The 25,210-nt window shown below is 40.2% G+C and overlaps 1 protein-coding gene across 1 annotated transcript in view; it reads right to left on the minus strand.

Moving 5' to 3' along the window:
- TCEA1 (transcription elongation factor A1) overlaps window positions 1–24,146 on the minus strand; it is a 53,122-nt gene extending 28,976 nt beyond the window's left edge. The window contains exons 1-2 of the mRNA XM_077166761.1: window positions 23,938–24,146; window positions 791–853 (exon numbers count right to left, since the gene is read on the minus strand). Of these exons, the coding sequence (XP_077022876.1) occupies window positions 791–853; window positions 23,938–24,000 (126 nt within the window). The 5' untranslated portion in view covers window positions 24,001–24,146. The remainder of the gene's footprint in view (window positions 1–790; window positions 854–23,937) is intronic.
- Window positions 24,147–25,210: the final 1,064 nt, after the last annotated feature.

Consider the following 25,210-nt stretch of genomic DNA (forward strand, 5'->3'; position numbering starts at 1 on the left):
CTAAAAAAGAGATTGCCAAGAATAATAAACAAGGCTGTGAAGTACAGTGATAAACAAGGAGGAAGTTAAAATATTTATTATTTCTTTTAGTTACAATCATAAATACTACTAATATAACTACAGTTTACTGCCTTTATAATTCAAAGAAATGCTCAATTTCAATTACATGGTAGTTCATAGACCATGTTTAATTACTCCTGCCACCCTTCCTTGAATTCTGATGTAATGGGAATAGAAATATCAAAAGCATTCATGGATAATGGGAAATGTCTAGTAAGCAACAACCAGATTCATGTTATTGACTACATTTACTTCCCTCTTTTAACATTTTGCCTTTTATTAATGTTTTATTTTCATCATCTAGTCTTGATAGAACATTAAAATAAGACACCAATAACAAATCAGTGCAGTATCCAGTTCTATGCAATCCAATCCTGTACTTGATGGAGAAGAGCGACACCCAACATCCTCACCGGAGGCCAGCTTCATGTTGGCAGCAGCTATCAATTACACACCACAAATGTGCAATCTTAGGAAACCAACAACAAAGTGCAACCACCCATAGCCAACTTGGAGGTTCAGGTTGTTTCTTCATGGGGAAGTTGAGATTTTTATGTAATGGCAACTTAGTAAATTACTGTTTCATGCTGCTATCTTAAAAAAAAAAATAGAAGTCAACATTGGTTTACACCATAATAGGACAATAAAAAAATTTATAAGGGTACTTAAGATGTTTTGGAATTTCATGGCAATCACCTATTCAAAAACTGTGGCACAAACAAACACAAACCTGTAATAATTCCAGAGTCATGGGAATATTCTTAAGCTCCTTCAGCAAATCCAATGCTCCAGCCTGTAAAATAAAATAATTTCACATTGAATTCCCAAGCTGTTAACGGAGGGACTAAAACAGAAATTTAAAGTTATGTTTCTCTATCCACAACTTACCATCACTCACTTTTAAATGTGAGAAAAAAGGTAGATTCCTATATATATGTAGTGTTTTTCCTACGGAGTTTGTAACAGAGAAGATTATAAAATCCATTTACTGCTTTATGACCAGTACTTTTGAACTAACTGATAAGTATTCTTATGAAAGTATTCTCTACAGTATTTGTTCATATTTGTATCTCAAGTAGAAATGTAAAACTTATTTCTTAGTCTAGTGATGTATACAACACAGCCCAAACTTCCATAAAGAAACTGTGCTTGAGCAAGGAGCCACCCTGAGAAGTGGGAATAGGGATCAGAGGATGCTGCAGCACCACTGGGCATTCACACCACTCAACATGGGAAAGGGTGCCTCTGACAGAATCCTCATGAAGTTCCTCAGTATCACTGCTGTCAAGAGAACATTGCAGGAGATGCTGAGCCTCAATAGCATCCTAAGGCAACTCTGCGAGGAACCCGGTACTTGTCCTGCATTAGGCTCTTTTTCAGCATAGAGATGCCTAAGAAAGCTGATGTGATGAACAAGGCCAGTAACAAATCCTGTGGCCACGAAAGGGTAGGCTGACGGGATACTCATTGAGGAGCACAGGAAAGCAGCAGAGCCCAGGGCCGTCCTGGATCTGGATAAAAGCCAGAGCAAGGAACCAGAGAGACCACTTCCTCACTCTAATCCTATGGCAGTTCATCCTAAAGGCTGTGACATGCCAAACCTGACTCCAAACAAAATGCTATCATTCTGGAGTGATGCAAATATTCTAAAACCTGATCATGATGAAGAATACACAATTATTTGACATCTGAAGCTGTAAATTTACCTATTGCAGCACCTCCCTCAGAAGGAGAAGCTAATGTAGAACTCTGTCAATACCTTTCCAAGGATTAGAAATCAAGAAAAGTGATGTGGTTTCTGATAAGGGTGGTAAATCTCATGAGAAGGTAGTGAAACTTTTGGCCTCCACAACTACAGAAGAAATCTTAGAGAAATTTAAAAAGGAACCTGATAAACCTACTGATGATTACACTTTAGAGTCACTCCCAGAGGAACTCTTTTGTTGCTCAGATGTGGCCTCTCTCTCTTCAAACCAATTTGGCAGGTGAACTCACTTACCTACCCCTACATGGGACATGACTTCCAGGGATGTAAATCTCCCTGGCAACGTGGGCCCCAACTCCCAGGAATGAGCCAGTACTCAGCATCATGGGATTGAGAAAGGCTTCTTGACCAAAAGGGGGAAGAGAGAAATGAGACAAAATAAAGCCTCAGTGGCTGTGAGATTTCAAACAGTGAGAGGTTATCCTGGAGGTTATTTTAATGCATTATATAAATATTCCTTTTTAGTTTATGGTATATTGGAGTGGCTGGAGGGAAGTACCTGAAACTGCTGAACTGTGTTCCAGTAGCCTTGATTCTAGAAGAACACTATGTAATAATATAACTTTTACAATGTGACTGTGTGATTGTGAAAACCTTGTGTCTGGTGCTCCTTTTATCCAGGATATGGGCAGATGAGTAAAAATAAATATATAAGGATAAAAAATAAATAATAGGGGGAGATAAAGGGTTAAAATTAGGTGAACTGAAATACTGTGGGTCAATGAGGGGGAGGGATAAGGGGAATGGCAAGTATGAGTTCTTTTTTTTTTTCCTTTTATTTCTTTTTCTGGAGTAATGCATATGTTCTAAAACCTGATCATGATGAAGAATACACAACTATATGATGATACTGTGAGCCACTGATTGTATAATATGGTTGGACTGTTCATGTGTGGATACTTCTCAATAAAACTACTAAAAAAAAGGTGAAGATAGAGGCCAGAAATGAAAAATACATCCTTGAGAAACTTTTTTTACTGCTACCAAAGATGAGGCTGTTAAATCGGAAAGCATATTTAAATACAGGAAAACATGAATATATATATATATTTGTTTTTTTAATTAAAAATAAGACTAAAAAAATCAGTGAAATTTTAAAAGAACTATATACTGATTACAGGGTTTAAAATTCCCAACACATAGCAGCTTGGAGTATGTAACTACGATTTCATGGCACTATAACATAACAGAGATGGAAAGGATATTCAAGATGACTTCCTTTCACTCCTTTCAGTTTATGATGATGGAGTCTAGTATCCAGAGGTTGAGAAACTTAAGATCAACCACGCAAGATGGTGACTAGAGCCCAGATCCTTTAATTCCTAGTTGAATGTTTGTTTATCGTGATTGGAAATTTAAATGATATTTCCATTCTTGCTTTACTTGTTTAGAACATTTCTGGAATTCTGAAGATCGCTTTCTAATCCAGTTTACAAGTGACAGAATATCTGTCAGTGCATTGTAGTGTTTATTTAAATATCAAAAAAGAGAGAGAGAGAACCTTGCTGTCCATCCTGGCTCTTGCACAGAAGTAAAAAGCAAACTGAAAGAAAATTCAGAACTAAGGATCTACACTAAGCTTCAGGACTGTTCATTGCCAGTTTTCATCTAAAGTCAAAGGCTTCCATGTGGATGATTTAGAAGACCAACACAGATACATGTAAGAATTAGAAAAAGCATCTAAAGTTCTTCTTGACCAAAAGGAGGAAGGTAAATAAAACAAAATAAAGTTTCAGTGGTTAAGAGATTTCAAACATAGTTAAGAGATCATTCTGGAGATTACTCTTATGCAAGCTTCAGACAATTACAAATTGCCATAGTATGTCAAGCTCCAACGAACAATATTCCTGAAGACCCTAAAGAAAACCCTGAGTTTTATCTAAGACTCTATAAAAGTTCTACCTATTAACTTTATTTTTTCAGAAACTTTAAGCCTCCAGCTGGCTCCTATGCCAGAAAAGCCCTGAAACCCAGAGGTACCAGTCTCTCCAAGAGCATCAACCAGTTTCATTTCTCTAAACCATAATGTCAACACCCCTCTTCAGCATGAAGAACTTAAATGGTCACTGCCCAGATATCCCTGAAGACGGAGAGAATGATCAAATGAGAGGGAGGAGATGTAACTGAGAAGTTAAGATTTACAAGTGATTATGACTACTGAATCATTATATAGATACTTCTTTTTAGTTTCTAGTGTGATTAGAATAACCAGAAGGAAATACCTGAAATTGGTGAATTGTAATCCAGTACCCTTGACCTTTGATAATGATTAAATAACTATATATAACGCTCATCTTGTGACCGTGTGATTGAAAAAACCTTGTGACTGACACACCCTTTATCCAGCCTATGGGTAGACAAGTAATAAAGACATATATTAGAAAAAAAAAGTTAAAAGAACGGCATCAGATAAGATGCAACAGCACGACCTACAGCTTGTGGCCCCAAATTCAAATTCAACAGCTACCTTAATCTAACAGTTCATCAAATCGATATTTTCTTTAGCCTAATATTCACTTGATGTACTATATTTAGACACACCACTATTTTATATACCACTAATAAACAAAAAACTATGACTGTTTTCTTATCACTTCTTGGTACTTTTGCATATTGAAAGAATTCCAGTAGACTTGGTGTATTAGTTAGGGTTCTCTAGAGAAACAGAATCAACAGAGAACATTTGCAAATATAAAATTTATTAAAGTGTCTCACATGACCATGGGAATGCAGATCCAAAATCCGCAGGGCAGGGTGTGAGGCCAACAACTCCGATGGAGGGTCTGGACGAACTCCACAGGAGAGGCTCACCAGATGAAGAAGGAATAGAACCTGTCTCTTTTAAATCCTCCTTAAAAGGCTTTCCATGATTAGATTAAGCACCGCTCATTGCAGAGGACATTCCCCTTTGGCTGATTACAAATGGAATCAGCTGCGGATGCAGTTGATTTGCTCATGATCTAATTCTATGAAGTATCATCATTGCAACAGACAGGCCAGCACTTGCCCAACCAAACAGGTACCACAACTTGGACAAGTTGACATACGAACCTGACCATGACAGTTCACCCCTTGTCAACTTGGCAGCTATATATATAACCTTAAACCATACCCAATTTCCAAATAAAAACAAAAAAACACACATTTTTTCTTTTACCTAACAATATTCAACTGTCCTGCATATAACTGGAAACACATTAAATCTCTCCAGAATAGGGTGCAAATCCTTGGGCAACATTCATTCTTAAACTTGATATCTTACAACTTAAATAGTGTAACATGAACAAAACAGCATTACAGTCCTCGTTTCTGTAACTGATCACGTGGTTGAAGTTCATATTTATCACTACCTTCTTCCACTACCCATTCCATGTTCCCTTTACCCTCAGCAAGCACTTCAGCTAGCCGCGGTTCTTTGCCTGGTGGGATGACCCAAACCCCCACCAATGAAGATTCCTGAAGTTTCAGACCCATTGGTAGTCCTGCCTGGACTGGATTGTTGCAGTTTTTCATTGATTTTAATCACAGGGCATGGTAGTACTAAAAGACGCCCTGGGGATCTCCTATATTTCAAGAAAACTCTTCTTTACCTCCATTATGTTGTTGCAGTCCTACTTCCTCCTGATACTCAGGGTCAATCACCCCAGACAATAATGTAATTCCCTTCTTGGCTTGTTGATCCAGTGGCATAAGTAGCCCAAAGTGACCAGGTGGCAGTCTTAACTTCCAGTTCAGTGGAATCATTGTTGTTTCTCCTGGAGGAAGCACTCCCCGTTTTGGAACTAAAACCTGTAGACCAGCAGAGCTCAGGGTTGCAAGAACAGGAAGCAAAAAATTTCCCAGTGGATCACTAGGCGTAATAGTGAGGGGTACCACTCCCATTTCCACCCCTTGGTTTCTGGACCCATGGATCCTGTCTATGGGAGAAACAGCACCATACAGCGGATGCTGATTCAGAGCATATACAGCTTCCTGGAGAACATTACCCCAGCCTTTCAAAGTATTGCCACCTAGTTGGCACTGTAATTTAGTTTTCATAAGGCCATTCCACTGTTCGATCAATCCAGCTGCTTCTGGATGATGGGGAACATGGTAAGACCAGAGAATTCCATGAGCATGTGCCCATTCCCGCACTTCATTTGCTATGAAGTGTGTTCCTTGATCAAAAGCAATGCTGTGTGGAATACCATGACGATGTATAAGGCATTCTGTAAGCCCACAGATGTTAGTTTTGGCAGAAGCACTGTGTGCAGAGAAAGAAAACCCATATCCAGAGTATGTGTCTATTCTACTTAGAACAAATTGCTGCCCCTTCCATGAAGGGAATGGTCCAATGTAATCAACCTGCCACCATGTAGCTGGCTGGTCATTTCAGGGAATGGTGCCATATCGGGGGCTGAGTGTAGGTCTCTGCTGCTGGCAGACTGGGCACTCAGCAGTGGCTGTAGCCAAGTCAGCCTTGGTGAGTGGAAATCCACGTTGCTGAGCCCATGCATAACTTCCATCCCTACCACCAGGACCACCTTGTTCATGAGCCCATTGGGCTATGACAAGAGATGCTGGGGAAAGAGGCTGACTGGTATCCACAGAACGGGTCATCTTATCCACTTGATTATTAAAACCTTCCTCTGCTGAAGTCACCCTCTGGTGTGCATTCACATGGGACACAAATATCTTCACGTTTTTAGCCCACTCAGAAAGGTCTACCCACATGCTTCTTCCCCAGACCTCTTTGTCACCAATTTTCCAATTATGGTCTTTCCAAGTCCCTGATCATTCAGCCAAACCATTAGCAACAGCCCATGAGTCAGTATACAAAGGCACCTCTGGCCAGTTCTCCTTCCAAGAAAAATGAACAACCAGGTGCACTGCTCGAAATTCCGCCCACTGGGAGGATTTCCCCTCACACCACTGTCCTTCAAGGATACTCCAGAAAGGGGTTGTAATGCTGCAGCTGTCCACTTTCAGGTGGTATCTGCATATCATGCTGAACCATTTGTAAACCAGGCCCAAGTTTTCTCTTCCTCAGTCAATTCACTATAAGAAACTCCCCAAGAGGAAATGGCCTTGGTCTGAGAAAGAGAAAGTAATGTGGCAGGAGTGGAGACCATGGGCCTTTGGGCCACTTCTTCATGTAACTTACTTGTGCCTTCAGGACCTGCTCTGGCTCTATCTCATATATACCATTTCCATTTTACAATAGAGTGCTGCTGTGCATGCCCAACTTTATGGCTTTGTGGGTCAGACAACACCCAACTCATGATAGGCAACTCAGGTCTCATGGTAACTTGGTGGCCCATGGTTAAGGGTTCAGTCTCTACTAAGGCCAAGTAGCAGGCTAAAAGCTGTTTCTCAAAAGGAGAGTAGTTATCTGCAGCAGATGGTAAGGCTTTGCTCCAAAATCCTAAGGGTCTGCGTTGTGATTCTCCTATAGGGGCCTGCCAAAGGCTCCAGACAGCATCTCTATTTGCCATTGACACTTCCAGCACCATTGGATCTGCTGGATCATACGGCCCAAGCGGCAGAGCAGTTTGCGCAGCAGCCTGGACCTGTTGCAGAGCCTCCTCTTGTTCAGGTTCCCACTCAAAATTAGCAGCTTTTCTGGTCACTCGATAAATGGGCCGGAGTAGCACACCCAAATGAGGAATATGTTGTCACCAAAATCCCAAAAGACCAACTAGGCATTGTGCCTCTTTTTTGGTCGTAGGAGAGGCAAGATGCAGCAACTTATCCTTCACCTTAGAAGGGATATCTCGACATGTCCCACACCACTGGACACCTAGAAATTTCACTGAGGTGGAAGGAAATTGCTGGATTTATCTCCCATCCTCTGACACGCAAATGACTTACCAGTAAATCTAGAGTGATTGCTACTTCTTGCTCACTAGGTCCAATCAACATGGTATCACCAATATAATGGACCAGCGTGATGTCTTGTGGGAGGGAGAAATGATCAAGGTCTCTACAGACAAGACTACGACGTAGGGCTGGAGAGCTGATATACCCCTGAGGTAGGACAGTGAAAGTATACTGCTGACCTTGCCAGCTGAAAGCAAACTGTTTCTGGTGGTCCTTATTACTAGCTATTGAGAAAAAAGCACTGCCAGATCAATACTGCATACCAGGTACCATGGGATATATTTATTTGCTCAAGCAATGATACCACATCTGGAACAGCAGCTGCAATTGGAGTTACCACCTGGTTGAGCTTACAATAATCCACTGTCATCCATGAAGACCCATCTGTTTTCTGCACAGGTCAAATATGGGGATGTGGTGGGAATCAACATCCTTGCATCCTTCAAGTCGTTAACAGTGGCAGTAATCTCTGCAATCCCTCCAGGAATCTGGTATTGCTTCTGATTTACTATTTTGCTCAGAAGGGGCAGTTCTAGTGGCTTCCTCTTGGCCTTTCCCACCATAATAGCCCTCACTGCACGAGTTAGAGAGCCAGTGTGGGGATTCTGCCAGTTGCTCAGTATGTCTACACCAATTATACATTCTGGAACTGGGGAAATAAATACAGGATGGGAACTGGACCGACTATGAGACAGACCTGAGCTAAAACTCCATTGATCACCTGACCTCTCCATAAGCCCCCACTCTGACTGGTGGACCAGAGTGATGTTTTCGGTCACCTGGAATTAATGTCACTTCTGAACCAGTGTCTAATAATCCCCGAAATACCTGATCATTTCCTTTTCCCCAGTGCACAGTTACCCTGGTAAAAGGCCGTCAGTCTCCTTGGGGAAGGCTTGGAGGAAGATTAACAGTATAAATTTGTGGCAGTGTGACAGGGTTCTCCCCCAAAGGGACCTGGCCTCCCCTTCATTCAAGGGGCTCTGGGTCTGTAAACTGTCTCAAGTCTGGAAATTGATTAAGGGGCTGTGACTCTGTTTTTGCGTAATTCAGGTTAGACTTCTGTTCACTTGACTTAGAACTCTTTTGTTTATACAGCTCGAACAAGAATTTAGTAGACTGCCTTTCTATTGTATTTCTAGGTACCCCATGATTTACTAGCCAATGCGACAAATCTCTGCATGTGATATAATTTTGACGCCTGCTTTGAGTTTGCTGTCTATTATAATAGCCACGTCTACCCTGTGGCGATTAAGTGCTGCCACCTGGCTTCTGCCAACTCGAGATCCCATCATCCCCATTGTGTTTAAAGATTCCAGCTCTGTGACAGCAGTTCCTACAGTAATATCTGACCTACAGAGAAGTGCAACCACAGAGTGCTTTAGGGATGATGGTGCTAGTTTCACAAATTTATTTCTCACCGTTCTGGTAAAAGATGCATCCTCCAGACACTCCTGGGGTGTAAGAGCAGGCTTTGCATGATAAACACACTCTAACATTCCAATCTCTCTAAGCCTCTGGATCCCGTCATCTACATTATATCCGGGCAGTTCTGGCATTTCAACTTCAGGTAATGCTGGCCACCTTTTTTTTTTTTTTTTTTTTTTTAATTTTTTTATGTGGGCAGGCAGCAGGAATTAAACCCGGGTCCTCTGGCATGGCAGCGAAGCATTCTTGCCTGCTGAGCCACCGTGGCCTGCCCTGTTGGCCACCTTTTGATCCATGTTTCAACCAACCATCCAAACAAACTGTTAATACCTTTTCTAACTGCTCGAGCTGTAACACTGAATGCAGAATCTCTGCTTAGTGGGCCCATATCAATAAATTCAGCCTGATCCAGCCTTATATTCCTCCCCCCATTATCCCACACCCTTAAAATCCATTGCCATGCATATTCCCCTGATTTCTGCCTATATAAATTGGACAACACACAGTTCTTTTGGAGTATAATGCACCTCCTCATGTGTGATACTTTGTACCTCACCTTTAGAGGCCTATTGAGACTTTAGTTATAGGTCTGGAAGAAATGAGGGGTGGTGGGGGTGGGTCATGAAAAGAATTAGAAATATCTTCCAAGCCATTTGCTTTAGGGCCTTCATTTGCAGTTTAATCTGGTGAAACAGGATTAATCACTCTAGGGCTAATCCCTTCAGGAGGAGGTTGGGTAGACAACTCCTCAAGGCAGAAGTGGGGCAGTTAGGTCCTCAGGGCAAACCACTACAGGGTTATCTAGAGAAGACTCAGCATGATCTAGGGTTTCAATCTCACCACCCAACATCATTATCATATGTCATCGTCCCATTTTTCAGGGTCCCACTCCTTTCCAATGCCCTCACTTTAATGGCAAACACCAAGCAAGATTGAGATTTCAGTTTACGTTGTAAAGTCGCTACCCTAACAATAAGATTCTGAGTCTGATTTTCAGAGATCTTAAGTCTACAGCTACAGGAAATAAGATTTTCCTTCAGGATACTCATAGAAACATCTATATCTGTTAGACGGTGCTTAAGCTTCTCATTTGAAGCCTTAAGCCCATCCCTTTCACTCCTTAATGTAGCCAGTGTATCTAACAACAACCAACCAACATCTCTATACCTCTTATTTCTACAAAACTGTAAAAGTGTTAAAAACATCGTCCCCCAGAGCCTGGCTTCGTACAAGCGAAGTATTAGGAGAATTGAATGCTGATATTTTGATTATCTCTTTTGCTAACTCACTTCATGGATTGGGAGTGTCATTCTGATTATGGGAATCAGAGTCCTTACTGTCTTTGAGTCCAGTCAGAGCAGAAAACCATTCATAAAAACCCATTTTTAAGATTTTGTTTCTTAATAACCACTCCTGGTACCAAGATGTATTAGTTAGGGCTTTCTAGAGAAACAGAATCAAGAGAGAACACTCGCAAATATAAAATTTATTAAAGTGCTCACGCAATCACGGAATGCAGATCCAAAATCCACAGGGCAGGCTGTGAGGCTGATGACTCCGATGGAGGGTCTGGACGAACTCCACAGGAGAGGCTCGCCAGCCGAAGCAGGAACAGAACCTGTCTTTTCTGATTCCTCCTTAAAAGGCTTCCCATGACTAGATTAAGCATCACTCATTGCAGAGGACACTCCCCCTTGGCTGATACAAATGGAATTAGCTGTGGATGCAGCTGACGTGATCATGATCTAATTCTATGAAATGTCATCACTGTAACAGACAAGCCAGCACTTGCCCAATCAGACAAACAGGTACCACAACTTGGCCAAGTTGACACATGAACCTAACCATGACACTTGGAATTTTTATCTTTATTACCTTTTACACACATAAAAGGGAAAATAAAAGCAAAACAAATTGGTTAAGGTGTGCCTAAAACTACTTAATATTTAGAGTCCAACTCCTAAGAATCCCTTTTGACTCAGAATCGACATCATCTGTTTTTACCTCACAAAGTATTATACTAAGAACAGTAGCAGTAATGCAGCATTTCATAAAAGTTCAAAAATTCAGAGGGTGGCCATGCAGTTTGTAAAGCTAGCTGTGTTTTTCAACCAACTCCTCTTTCAACCTTTCCACTCTTTAGGTTCACACGGTTCACTAATGTCTCTCGAGTTTTCCTTCCATCTGCTGACACCCATTCTAGGTTTGATATACTGCAGTGAAAGTATATCTGGTCAACATTACATATCATCTTGATTTCTGAAATGTGAAAACTAGGTATCCTATAACAAAGCATATTTCAGGAAAATAGAAAGTATGTCCCTCACTATCTTCCCAAAGGAAAAAGCACAGAATCCAAGGCATCATTTATTTCCTAAATATAAAATAAGCAAAAATTTGCAGTCTCATCATTTTCCCATTTAAAGTTGACTGGCATTAGACTTAGCCATGGAAAATAAACAATATTAAATTAATTTTTCTTCCAGCAAAAGACCCATCATTTTAATTTAATCTAATATCTCACAAACAAAAAATTAAGCTTAGAAATTATTAAACAGGATATTATAAAGGATTTCGATGATTTGCTGCTTTAAGATTCCTTCTAATTCTAAACTCTATGAATTCTTCTTATTCAGAATCAACCAAAAGCAATGAATCATTATGGTTGTTAAAGAGACAATCAATGACTTTAAATTTACTATAAAACATGAATTTCTAGAGGCATGACATTTTTGTGAGAAAGTAAGGTCCTCAGCCTCTTATCTACAAATCCCTAAACCGAAAATCAAAAGAATTCTAATTGCACTTTTTTTGTGTCGTAATATATATATAACAGAACTTGTCATTTTAACCATTTTTAAGTGTTCAATTCAGTGGCACTTATTACTTTTACAATATTGTGCTACCAGTACCTGCTTGCATTACCAAAACGTTTTCATCATCTAAAATAGAAGTCCTTTAAGCAATAATTTCCCATCCCCCCGCCCCCGCACGAGTCCCTGGTTACCTCTAACCTATCTCTCTGCATTTACTTATTTTAGATCTTTCATTTAAGTGGAATCTTATGATACATGGCCTTTTGTATCTGGCTTATTTCAAGGGTCATTCATTCTGCAATATGTATAGGAACTTCATTCCTGTTTATGGCTAAACAGTATTCTATTATATGGATAGAACACATTTTATTTATCTACTTATCTATCGATGGACACTTGGGTTATTTCCAATGTTTGGTTATGGTAAATAATGCTGCTATGACCACTGGTGTACCAAGTATCTGTCTGAACCACTGGTTTCAATTCTTTGGGTCTATACGTAGAGTGGAAATGCCAGATCATAATGTGATTCTATGTTTAACTTTTAAGAAACTGCCAAATTGTTCTCCTTCTCATGGGTTGTTTTTTTTTTTTTTTCAGGAATGGATTTTATTTTACATCATAGTACATTATGCATATTTTTTTTAACATTTCCCCCAAATTGTCATTTCTTCCCTTCATACCCTGGCACTTGAAGCAGAAGGCCCTTTCTCTGCCTCAATACATTCTTCTTAATCCATGAGCACTTTACAACACAAAATGACCATCGTAATCATTTCCATGAATTCCATCTCACCAGTTTATTATTCAATCCAGGGACTACTATTCCCAAATTACCAGCAGAACCAGATGTAATCTGGGCAACTGAAGGCCAGTATTAGGCATACAATTAATTTATAAGTGCTTTAGAGGTCCTCTCTTTATCACATGCAAAATAAAAAAAAAGAGGCCTCCCATCCTGATCCTGCACTTGCAGGGGGGAGGGGGGCGAGGGGACAGGGAAGGTCTCTCTGGATTGTAAGATGTGCAAATAAAACTGCTTTAAAACAAACAGAGAGAAACAAGTGCCAGAGAAAATGTGGAGAAAAAGATGTACCTATTCACTGTTGGTAGGGAAGCTAAGAGGTATAGCCTCTTCGGAGGGCAGTGTGGTGGTTCCCCAGGAATCTAGGGGTAGGGATGCCATATAACCTGGTAACCTAGGTACATACTTGGAGAAAACAGACATTTGCACACTGGTGTTTTCTGGGGCAGTTTTCGCAGTTTGTGAGATCTGCAATGGATAGAGGTGGCCAAAGGGTACAAGGACTAAAGAATGGAAGGCGGAACTGTGGTGTTTACATACAACAGACTAGTCAGCCACTCCAAGAAGGGATGAAGTTGTGAGGCATGTAACTAGGTGAATGAACCTTAAGGACAGTATGTTGAATAAAATGTCAGAAACAAAAAGATAAATATTATCATGCCTCATTCATATGGATTAATTATAAGATACAAACTCAAAGAACTAAAGTTGACAGCATAAGTTATCAGGCTGGAGCCCACTGTAAAGGGTCCTAGATTGTAAACTCTTACAGCAGTTACATATATTCAGGAGTTGCAACTGATATTTCTAAATTCTGAGATATTGAGCAATTTGTATATAATCTGGTTGTTCCTTGAAACTCTGGGTATTAATGTGACACCTGAGACTTACAGTTAGAACACCGAAGCTAAGAAGCCAGCATTACCCCATTCACCAACTGTTTAAAAAGCTGAAAAAGCGATCACACTTTATTTAGAGATATGAATAAAGCTGCTCTGGATAGGACCAAGGTAAATCAGAATAGTGGGTAAAGGATGATATGGCCCATATTTTCAAACTTCAACCACTGTGCAAGACCAAAATGAGAGACGTTTATTTGGTGCAAACTTTATATTTTGAGTAGCACATTATCTAAATAAACTCTCATGGTCAGTTTACTTGAACACCATAATTACATAGAATTTTGAACAGAGCATGAGATCTTGTTGGTTTGTACGCATCAGTGTAATGCTCTGACATATCCCAGAATAATTTGGTTGGAGAGTAAAAAAAGTATTTGTAAAGTCCCCTTAGAGGACTGGGGAGAAAAGAGGAAATATTCAACTTCCCCATCTGGGGAACTTCTGATATTCTCACAAGCAGCAAAGGACAACCAATTCAATAGGTTGAGCCTTCAATTTTGGTGCTTGCCTCTATGAAGCTTTTTCCTGCAAAGGAGAGGCTAAGTCTACTGATAATTATGCCTAAGAGTCACCCCCAAAGAACGTCTTTTGTTGCTCAGATGTGGCCTCTCTCTCTCTAAGACAATTTGGCAGGTGAACTCACTGCCGTCCCCCCTACGTGGGATCTGACTCCCAGGGGTGTATATCTTCCCAGCAATATAGAACCTAACTCCCTGGGATGAGCTAGGATCTGGCATCGTGGGATTGAGAAAGTCTTCTTGACCAAAAAGGAGAAGAGAGACATGAAACAAAATAAAGTTTCAGTGGCTGAGAGTTTTCAAAGAGTCAAGAGGTTATCCTGGATGTTATTTTTTTTTTAATATTTCTATAGACAAATTACACACATATAGTCCATTCATGGTATAAAATCAATGGCTCACAATATAATCACATAGTGGTGTATTCATAACCATGATCATTTTTAGAACATTTGCATCACCTGGAGATTATCCTTACACATTATATATCCATTTTTAGTTTATGGTGTATTGGAGTGGTGCTCTAGTTTGCTAGTTTACAATTCTAAGGAAAATGTCTAAAAATGTCTACAAGCAAGTCTATGGAAACGTCCAACCTAAGGCATCCAGGGAAAGATACCTTGATTCAAGAAAGCAGATGAAATTCAGGGTTTCTCTCTAAAGCGGAAAGGCACATGGCGAACACCATCAGGGTTTCTCTCTCATCTGGAAAGCACATGGTGAGCATGGCATCATCTGCTAGATTCCTCTACAGGCCTCCTGATTCATGAAGCTCCCCCAGGGGCATTCTTCTTCATGTCCAAGGGTCACTGGATGGTGGACTGTGCTTTGTGGCTCTCTAACATCCTTCTCTGCTCTCTCAGAATCTCCAAAGGTCGGTGGCTGGTGGACCCTGTGGTTCTCTCAGCCTCATGGCTCTACCTGGCTCTACTATGGCTTTCTGATCATTCTCAAAAGGTATTCTCTCCAAAATAGGTGTCCTCTTTTATAGGATTCCAGTGAACGAATCAAGACCCACGTACAATGGGAGAAGATACGTCTCCATCTAATCAAGTTTAAAACCCACAACTGATTGAGTCACATCTCTGTGGAAATAACCTAATCAAGTTTCCAGCCTATAGTACTGAATAGGGATTAAAAGAAACAGTTGCTCCCACAAGACCGATTAGGATTAAAACATGGCTTTTCAGTCTTTAAGTCCAGGGTACAGGGGGAAAACTGCTATTGCATGGTATGAGCTATGTCAAAAGGAAACCATCAGCATTACCACAGCAACAGCAGAGGTAAAAGGGTGAGGGACAAGAGTTAAGAGGCGGGTTAGATTTCCTATTCGGTGAGAGTGTGTTTATTGGTTTTCTGTCTCTTGGGAACAATGAAATTATCTAAAATTGAGAATGTTGATGGACTGTGAAATTTTGAGTCCTCTACATGATACCTGATGAATGCAGGTGACTGAAGGATGCACTGACGGAGAAGTAGATTACCAAACAATGGTGTACACTTACGGACAAAGGTTATGCTGCTAATAAAAGAAATAATGTTGTGAGGCATACAATGGTGTGAATGAACATGTAGGACATTTGTTAAGACAAAATAAGCCAGTAACAAAGGAACAACAACAGTATGGATACCTTTAGGAAATGCTTATAAGAAAACAGGGGCCTAGATTGTAAGCTTTTAGAGGAGACACATTAAGTTCAGAGTAGTGATTATTATTTCTGGATTTTAAGAAGCTGTTTTATATACATAATCTGATATTTATATATAAGAACGAAGCCAAACACGTTGGGGTCAAAGTAATTCAGGACATAGGGGTAAGGAAGACAGTGTCTATATTTTAGAACCACACATACTCTCTGAGACCAATGGAAGAAAGGTTTATTTGATCTGGAAATGAAATTTTCTGTAGTGCATAATTGAATTCAACCTATTTGTACAGTTCATTTGAACAACTGAAACACAGGGAGTAAAGAATAAGAAAGAGGTCCTTTAATCCTGTATAGATTATTGTAATGCCTGGAAACATCCTAGAGTATATTAAACAGATAATCAGAAAGTATTGGCAAAGTTCCCTGAGGGAGGGGAGAAAAACTATGGAACTATTAAACCTTACCATCAGGGAATCCCCTGATACTGTGTCAAACTTTAGGAATACCCAAATCAATAGGCCATGCCCTCGATCATGAGGCTTACTCTTGTGAAGCTTATGTAGGTAGCAGAGGAGCTTAGACTACCTATACGCATTACTTCTGGAGGACCTCTGTTGTTGTTCAGATGAGGCATCAGTCTCTCTCAGCCCAACTCTGCAGGTGAAATCACTGACCTTCCCCCTACGTGGGACATGACATCCAGGGGTGAAAGTCTTCCTGGTGACGTGGGAGATGACTCCCAGGGATGAATCCAGACCTGACACCATGGGGTCAACAATTACATCCTGACCAAAAGGGGGAAAAAGAAGTGTAATTAATAAAGTATCAGTGGCAGAGAGAGTTCAAATAGAGTCGAGATGCTACTCTGGAGGTTGCTCTTACACAAGCTTCAGGTAGACCTTGCTACCTATCATAACCTGCCAACCCCCAATCAGGACCATTCCAGCCAAACCTAAAGAACACCCAGGGCAATATGTAAGATTCCACAAGGGTTCCAGATACTAGAGTATCTTTACAGAAACCTACAACCTCTAGATGGGTCCCTGGTCCAGATGAGCCCTGAAATCTAGCCCAGTTTCTCCAGAACACCAGATAGTTTCATCTCCCTACCCCATATTAGTGACAGACCCTTCCAATATCAAAAATTTAGAATTGCCATAGCCCAAACAACCCCAAAGAGAGGTATGGAAAGATGAAAGGTGATGATAGAATTATACATACAAGATAGGACTTAAATGAATATGAATGTTGAATCATTAAATTGATATCTCTTTTAGTCTCCAGTATTTTAGATCAACTAGAAATAAAAACCTAAAATTGTGAAATTGTAATCCATGACAAATTCTGAAATATGTTCTAAAACTAACTGTCATGCTGTGCTTTGAAATTTATAGCTGTTTTGTACATATGCTATTGTTCACAAAAAAAGAAGGAAAAAGAGTCAACTGTGATGATAAAAAAGTATTTAAGCCCTCTAGCCTCTTATATTCTGGAGCAGCTAGAAGGGAAAATATGAGAGGATTGCATGGTAGCCCATGACAAACTCTGGGATCTGTCCTGTAACCACTTGTTGAAGAGTGCTTTGAAAACTTGCGTTTTTATTTCTTTGCTTTGTATATATGCTACACTATAGAATTAAAAAAAAAATTTTTAATGGCTTTTCTAGGATACATAATTCCTTTCAAACCAGCACAAGTGGCTGGAGGGAAGTATCTGAAACTGCTTAACTGTGTTACAGCAGCCTTGATTCTTGGAAGACTGCTTAACTATATAGCTTTTACAGTGTAACTATATGATTGTGAAAATCCTGTGTCTGATTCTCCTTTTATCCAGGGTATGGACAGATGAGTTAAGAAAAAATAAAAAGAAAGGGTAAAAATAAATAAATAGGGGTGCAAGGATAGTTCGGTGGTAGAATTCTCGCCTGTCATACAGTGGACTTGGGTTGGCATTTCCCCAAACAGAAACAAACAAAATACAACAAACAAAAATTCAACAAATGGTGATGCAATAATGGGATACTTACACAGAAAAATAATGAAATGTGACCCTACTACATAGCATACAAAAAATAATAATAAATAAACAATAGGGGGAGATAAAGGGTAAAAATTGGGTGGACTGAAATACTGTGAGTCAATAAGAGGAAGGGGCAAGGAGAATGGGATGTATGAGTTCTTTTTTTTTTCCTTCTTATTTCTTTTTCTAGAGCGATGCAAATGTTCTAAAAACGATCATGGTGAAGAATACACAATCATGTGGTGATACTGTGAAGCACTGACTATATAATATGGTTGGACTATGTGTGGCCATTGCTCAATAAAAATATTTAAAAAAAAAAAAGATCAAATCCAAAATAAAAAAAAAATAGCCTCTTACTTGGGCAGAAATGTAACTATACTATTATTTTACTTTAGGCATGTGGGAATGCTGCAGCTAGTTGTAAGGTGCCTAATATTCCTCTTTCCAAACTTCCAGACCTAGTGTGAACGTATATACCCTGCTGAATCCTTGAATGCAGATGATTGTTATCAGTTCAAACTGAAGGGAGAACTTTCTCATAGATTTTTTTTTTCCTTTTTTTTTTTTTTTCGCATGAGCGGGCACTGGGAATCGAACCCACATCTCTGGACTTTTAATCAACTCATCTGGCAGCAAAACCTAATCTCAACTGAGGTAAAACTATTTATGTTCTATGGCACCCACTTAATATGAGAGCCCTACATTTCATAACATAGAAATATTAATGTCTGATTATTGGGATTTGCCCAGATTCCGCTGGGGATATTATATAATAAAAAATGTGTATACCATATTATCTTTATAAAATCTGAAAAATTAGGAATTCCCCAATATATCAGACCTTAAGAGCTATGGTTAAGATACTGTGGAACTGTACCCTATATCTATCATGGACATGTAACTTCTCCCTATGTCTCCATGGGCTTTCCTATCCATTTTCAACCTAGGATGAACTTAAAAAGAAGATATAGGTGTGCACAGGTGATTCAATGGTAGAATGCTCGCCTTCCATGCGAGAGACCCGGGTTCAATTCCCGGACCATGCACCCCCCAACCCTACCTCCGCCAAAAAAAAAGAAGATATAAAAATCACACTTACAGTTCCTTAAAAAGTTCCCCTAAGACTCACATCTTCTTGTCTGTCATATATAAAGTTGAGTCTTCTAACACATTAGCAACGTGACATAAGATTTAAGTTGTTTTCCAAGTAGAAACAATAGATTTGCATTGATTTAGTCACACTTTCCTTTTCTGCTTGGTCATTTCAGTGACAGTGGGACTAGAGATACAAGCCATGGAAGGGGACAAAAATAAGTAACACAGGATCAAACGAGGTCCTTTTACATAATTACGCTGTGCTCTAATGAAGATGAGAATTTCATTCAAGGATTTTTAAGAAATAAAAACTGTAATGATCTGAATGAATGACACTGATAAAAAAACAGGTGATCATACATTAATTCAGTGAGAATAAACTTGCTGTGAGTGTTGGTGGATGACAGGCATTGTGGTAAATACATATATTACCTCATTTCATCCTCACAATAAATTACCTTACGCATGTAGATACAATAGGACCTCAATTTTACAGATGAGGAAACTGAAGCCCAGATAAAATACTTTCAGAAGGTCACATGATTAATAACTAGAAAAGGTAAGATCTGACCACAGTTCTGTTAGGCTACATTACATTGCCTTTCAGCAAATATTCACTAACAGTATAAGCCAAGTTCTGTTCTGCGCTGAGAATACAGCAGGGGACAAGACAGAAACCCTTTCTGACTTCAGGGAAATTGTGATCATTTACTTCAAACCTTAAAACAGAGAAAGGAACTTAAATCCCAAAAAGTAAAATGACCTACCTGCCTAAGGTCATACAGATGGGTAGTATGAAAGTAAGGACGAGAAACATCTGACTTAACACGGCTGTGTTTTCCGTTATTAGAGGCAACTAAATAATAATACACCAGTGGTAGTTCTGCTATATGTTTTGCTTTGTGAGCAGGTGAAAAAGTATTATCAAACAAGAAGCTGTTCTCTAACCTTTCCCAATCATCACCTGCCTCTAAAGGTCAAGTCTATTAGATTGCAGCATCTTCTATGTAGAATGATGCAAGAGAAAGAAAGATTCTACCTAAACTTTCAAAGACAAATCAGTTCACAGTACTGGCTGAAAAATAAACTATGGCTATCACAGTACTTTATTACATCATTGGTGTTCATATCTGTTAATGAAAATAAGCATTTTCATGAAACATGGTGTACAGACTTTTACTGAATATCCTATATATAAAAGACTAGAGGATACAGACATCCCTCTTTCTTCAAGGAGATGTAAGAAGAAGGGAGCAAAAGGGGAATTTACAGTTAAGAACATGGGGTATAGCTTTTTTTAAGTAGGCGAGCATAATACACCAACCTCAAGGAGTCTAGTTGAAATGGTCAAATGAGGTAATATGACCCATATAAAGTATCCAAATATAAGCCTGACACATAGGAGATGACTGACAAGAAGTATAAAGGTAGAAAAAGAATGATCTATATCTATCATAACAAAATTCTTCAGGAATTATAGGCAGGCATTTTAAGTGAGCCTTACTGAAGCTCTATTGACTCAAACACTTCTCTATACAATGTATTATGCGTTCAAGGTTTAAAAAAATAAGATGCTATTTTTTAAAAAAGGAAATGCTAAATTATAAATATGTGAGTTACAGCTCAGCAGTATCACCATAAACTAGAAATTACTTCTTACAATACTATCTCAAAAATTGTAGTCATTCAGCACCAAAAGCACAACAGACAACAGAAAAAACTAACTGAACTTCATCAAAATTAAAAATGTTTGTGCTTCATAGGGCACTAACAAAGGAATGAAAAGACAAATGAAAGAATGGGAGACAACATTTGCAAATCCTGTAGATGAGTCTTGTACACAAAACATAAAGCCTCAAGACAGTAATGAAAAAGATAAATAAATAAACCTCAATACCACCCACAAAATCTCTCACTGAACTTCAAAATTTTAAGTTCTTGCTTCACTCCTTCCCTTCTACAGTTTAAACTAGCATCATAAATCCTATGCAGATAAAGCCAACTCCAGACTGTATTTTTTAGTTCTGACTATACCTAGGCACTGGCAAGCATTTTATATTTATTCTTCTCTGAAGCACCTCCAATTTAAATCAAGAAAAGCACTTTACAGATGCTAAGGAACCTGCCTAAAATCAGGCAAAGTTCAGAAGAGCCAGGATTTGGAACCAGATTAAGAGTAATGTTTGGTTATTCACATCATGTCAAAATGATAAAATATATATGTTAAAAAAACACTAATTTGGAACTACCTTATGTGGTTCATCATGGTCTAAGAATTTGTACTACAAAGCAGTACACAAAGTCCTAGGTTGTGCCAGGGTCAGGATATTGATTTGGGCATTAAGTGTTGAAAAAGCAACCTGCCCCTAAACAGCAAGTACCCTTACTTCCTGGTCTTATATCCACTTAACTACTTCAAAAACAGATGTTCAGGTCTTCTACAGACAGTGTAGCATGGGCCTTGGAGCAAAATAGATCCATTTGGCCACTTACTGTGTGGCTTAGGGACAAATGACTTAACTCTCTAAATACTTAGTTTCCTCATTTTTAGAATGGAGATAACACTTACCTTGCAAAGTTGTCTGAAGAATATATGAGATAAGGTATTTAGCAGAATTCCTGACTCGGAATAATTGTTCAATAAATGATAGCTGTTCTTATAATTACTTATATGTGATAGCTATATTTTATTAAACAAAATGATGTCCAATAACAGCACTCAAACTTTTCAATTCCAATGACAACTATTTTACTTCAAACAAAATTTACCTTTTTTATAGTATAAAAATAATACGAGAGAAAATCTGGAAACCAAAGAAAAGGAGAAACAAATCTACCATAACCCTGCAACCCACAACACAACTTCTGTTAAATCACTGGACCCTTGGAAAGCTATTTGTTGGCTGATTATGTGCTTTGGGGGCTAAGGGGAGTCATCTGGACCATTTTCCTTTCTCTTTATTTCATCTGCCAATTTGAATTTCTAGAGGATAGACAGGAAAATGAAAAATGAAAAAAAAAAAAACATGAAAAGAGTTTTTCCTTGGGGAGGGGCAAGCTTTCGTGTGTGTAAAGTTTTAAACTATTAAAATGAGATTTGACAACAGAATTAGATTTGGGAATTATCTGTGGAATTTATCCTCATCTTCCCTCAGACTCATTACTAAAGATCTGAGTACTTATTGATAATTTGAGAACAGCATATAAAATACAAACTGCTCTTCTCTGTACTTACCCACTAAGGAATTGCTCATTCCAAGAAACACCTATTATTATAAGACCAGACTAATGGGTCACACGATTAAAGGACACACATTACAGCCAGAGTTAGGGAAATAAATTACCCCCCCAAAAAAAGGCTTTTTCCCTAGGAGTTTTCATTGTGGGAGTCTTGGGATCTCCAGACAGAAAGAAAAAAAAAACTGTTTAAAGAAAATAATAGAAATGTTCAGCCTATCAAGTAATCAGAAGGGGAACAGGGAGAATGAAAAGGCTATATTAATAAGAAAACTAATGACATATGTAATGGCTGGGGCAGAAAACAAACAGGAAGTACAGTGAAAGAACAAAATTGCAAATGAAGATTAACAATGTATGAAATTAAATGCTGGGCAATGCACCTGTTAAAGGAAAAAAGGGACAGAATGTGTCTGAAGTCTTCCAGTTCAGTGCTAACACTACTTTCCACTCTGGCTGCTCTACCAGGGGGATGCTGTCCAGTAGCAAGCCAGGTTCTGGCTCCATCTAAATAACACACCACTGGTGAACTACTCAACATTTCTGACTCAGTTTCTCAATCTGTAAAATGAATACACCTTATGGACTCAACAGCTGTGTTCTGAGGATCATTTAAGAATTCTGCCCAGATCCTTCAGTAAACTGTTAATCCAATAAGTCTGACAGACATAAAAAGGAGTACTCCTTTTTTCCTTCACATTAGTTTAACAAGGAATTTACTCTACAGATGGGAAAGTTTTTTCAGATACAGTGATACTGAAAATGTGCCAAGCATAGTGGAACAAATTAAGGTAGTGAGAATCATAGAAGTTTAGCTGAAAACATGACTTTGATGCAAGGGTTTTAGAATGGCACACAGGTGGACAAAAATGTAAAAACTGAAAAAAAAATTAAATGTAGAAACTCATACAAATCACCAGAGAACATGTTCACATAAACACACATCAAAAACAAGACAATGCCACCGGTATTAACTGCAAACCACCTAGAAAGTAGCAGCAATGGCATTTGTCCAAATCCATCTACCATCACACTCGGTTACTGTTATTTTATCATCACAGTTTTTTGTACACTCCCAATTCAACAACGTTCACTTTTTAAAATCAGTTTAGCAACTGCCTAGACACTGGCACACTCGATCATTTGCACTGCTAAACAAACCTGCAGCGTAGGTGAGATAACCAAGTGAACAGTTGAGTCTCCCTCAAAAAACAAGACGGGAATTCTAAAACGTCTTTGAACAGCACAATGTTGAAAGCAGGTCACACGCCTCTCTCTGATGTTATTTCTAGTTGTTGGCCAATAAGCACGGCAAAGAGGATGCACTCTTTTAAACAGTGAGGGCTCTCTGTGCTTTTCAATTCTTAACCTGAATTAACCAGGTTTGATGACTACGAACATTTTAGCTTTAGTTTTAAAAGGAGAGCGTGCCCTAATGCCTGACTTGATGGGTTTATGGTGCGGCACTAACAACCCCGGCTCCCAAGTACCGAAACGGGTCTGATAGCCTCGGGACGGCGGCCTCAGGCGCGAACTCCCTAGCGAACCCTCGGACAGAACACCCGCGCAGGGTGCACCCGGCGTCGCCGCGCGGGGCCGCAGGTATCCCGGGCGCTGGTGGATGCCCCTGCCCTGCCGTCGGCCGCCGCGTCCCGACCCCACCGAGGCAGCCATCGCCGGCCGCGGCTCCATGGCTCCCGCGGCGCCCGCCCCCCGCCAACCGGCCTCCGTGCCAACCGGCCTCCGTCCCAGCCAGCCACGGTCCCGCCCGCCACGCTCACCGCGTTTTTCTTCTGCACCATCTTGTCCATCTTCTTGGCGATGCGCACCACTTCGTCCTCCATGGCGCCGGCGAGAGGTCGGAACAGCCCGGGCGGAGGGGGGAAGGGGCGCTCAGCGAGCCCGGCACGGCAGGCCCGGTCTAGGCCCTTCCTCTCACAGCGAACCCGCGGCAGCAGCGGCGGAAGCTCCGCCCTCGAAGGCAGCACCAATAGAGCGCCGCGTGCGCCGCGCAGGCGCGACTCATCGACCCGGATGGACGGAAGCGGGAGAGCCGGGGGTGGGGGGTGGAGTGCGCGGCGAAAGGCGGTGGGTGTGGTGTGGTCGGGCGGTGGAATGGGCCCTGTTGTGCCCGCGGTCACTCCACGCGGCGCTTCAGCACCCGGGGACTTAAGAGGTTTCGGGCACCCACAGCCGCGCGTCTGAACGTCAGGCGGGTTCTCGGATTGCAGCCCCGGCGAGGGCGACAGCCGGCCGTGGCACTGGCTCTTGGTGGTAGACGACTACCGTGAAAAACGGAACGCAGTTCCCTCCTTAGCCGGTTCGGATGTGGTGGATTTTTTTTTTTATTTTCTCTGATTTGCAGTTTTCATATATGGGGGATACTAAATCTTGGTTCCTTATGTATCTCGCATGTAACTTTTCTCAGTCTGTAGGGTGGCAGATTGTGTCCGAGAAAAGAAATAAAACGTGTTATTAATCTTAACGCAGTTCACATATCGTGAACCCATTGTAAATTGGATCTTTAAGATGTTATTTTAGTTAAGGTACAGCCGACTGAACCGGGAGGCATCTTAATCCTATTATAGACGCCTTATAAAGAGAAAAGCCACAAGAAGGAGCCGCAAGCCTGAAGTCAAGGCAACAGAAAAAGAAAGGAGACCATTAGATGGCATGGGAAAGGCAAGGAACCCAAGATTGTCCCCTAGCCAGCCAGAACACTACCTATCCTGGGAGGAAACAATCCTTCAGCCCCTGAAGCCCTAAATTCTTGTTGTGAAACCCATTGTGTAGTCTTAGTCATAGCAGCTTGGGAACTTAAGACATACAGCATGCCTTTTGTTATTTCATACTTCATTCTCCCATTTATACAGCACATTTTTAACGCATGCCTAATGTGAAGTAAGCACTGTTTTACAATACAGCAGTGAACCAAGCCTCTACTTTCCTGGCTTCCAATCTGGTGAAGGGAAGACAGGCAATAAACAAGTAAATATCTTATATGTGATAAGCACTACCAAGAATAGAAGGGCAAGGCAGTTTATGGGAAATATA

The sequence above is a fragment of the Tamandua tetradactyla genome, chromosome 6, assembly GCF_023851605.1.
Source record: "Tamandua tetradactyla isolate mTamTet1 chromosome 6, mTamTet1.pri, whole genome shotgun sequence".
NCBI classification, from domain to species: domain Eukaryota; kingdom Metazoa; phylum Chordata; class Mammalia; order Pilosa; family Myrmecophagidae; genus Tamandua; species Tamandua tetradactyla.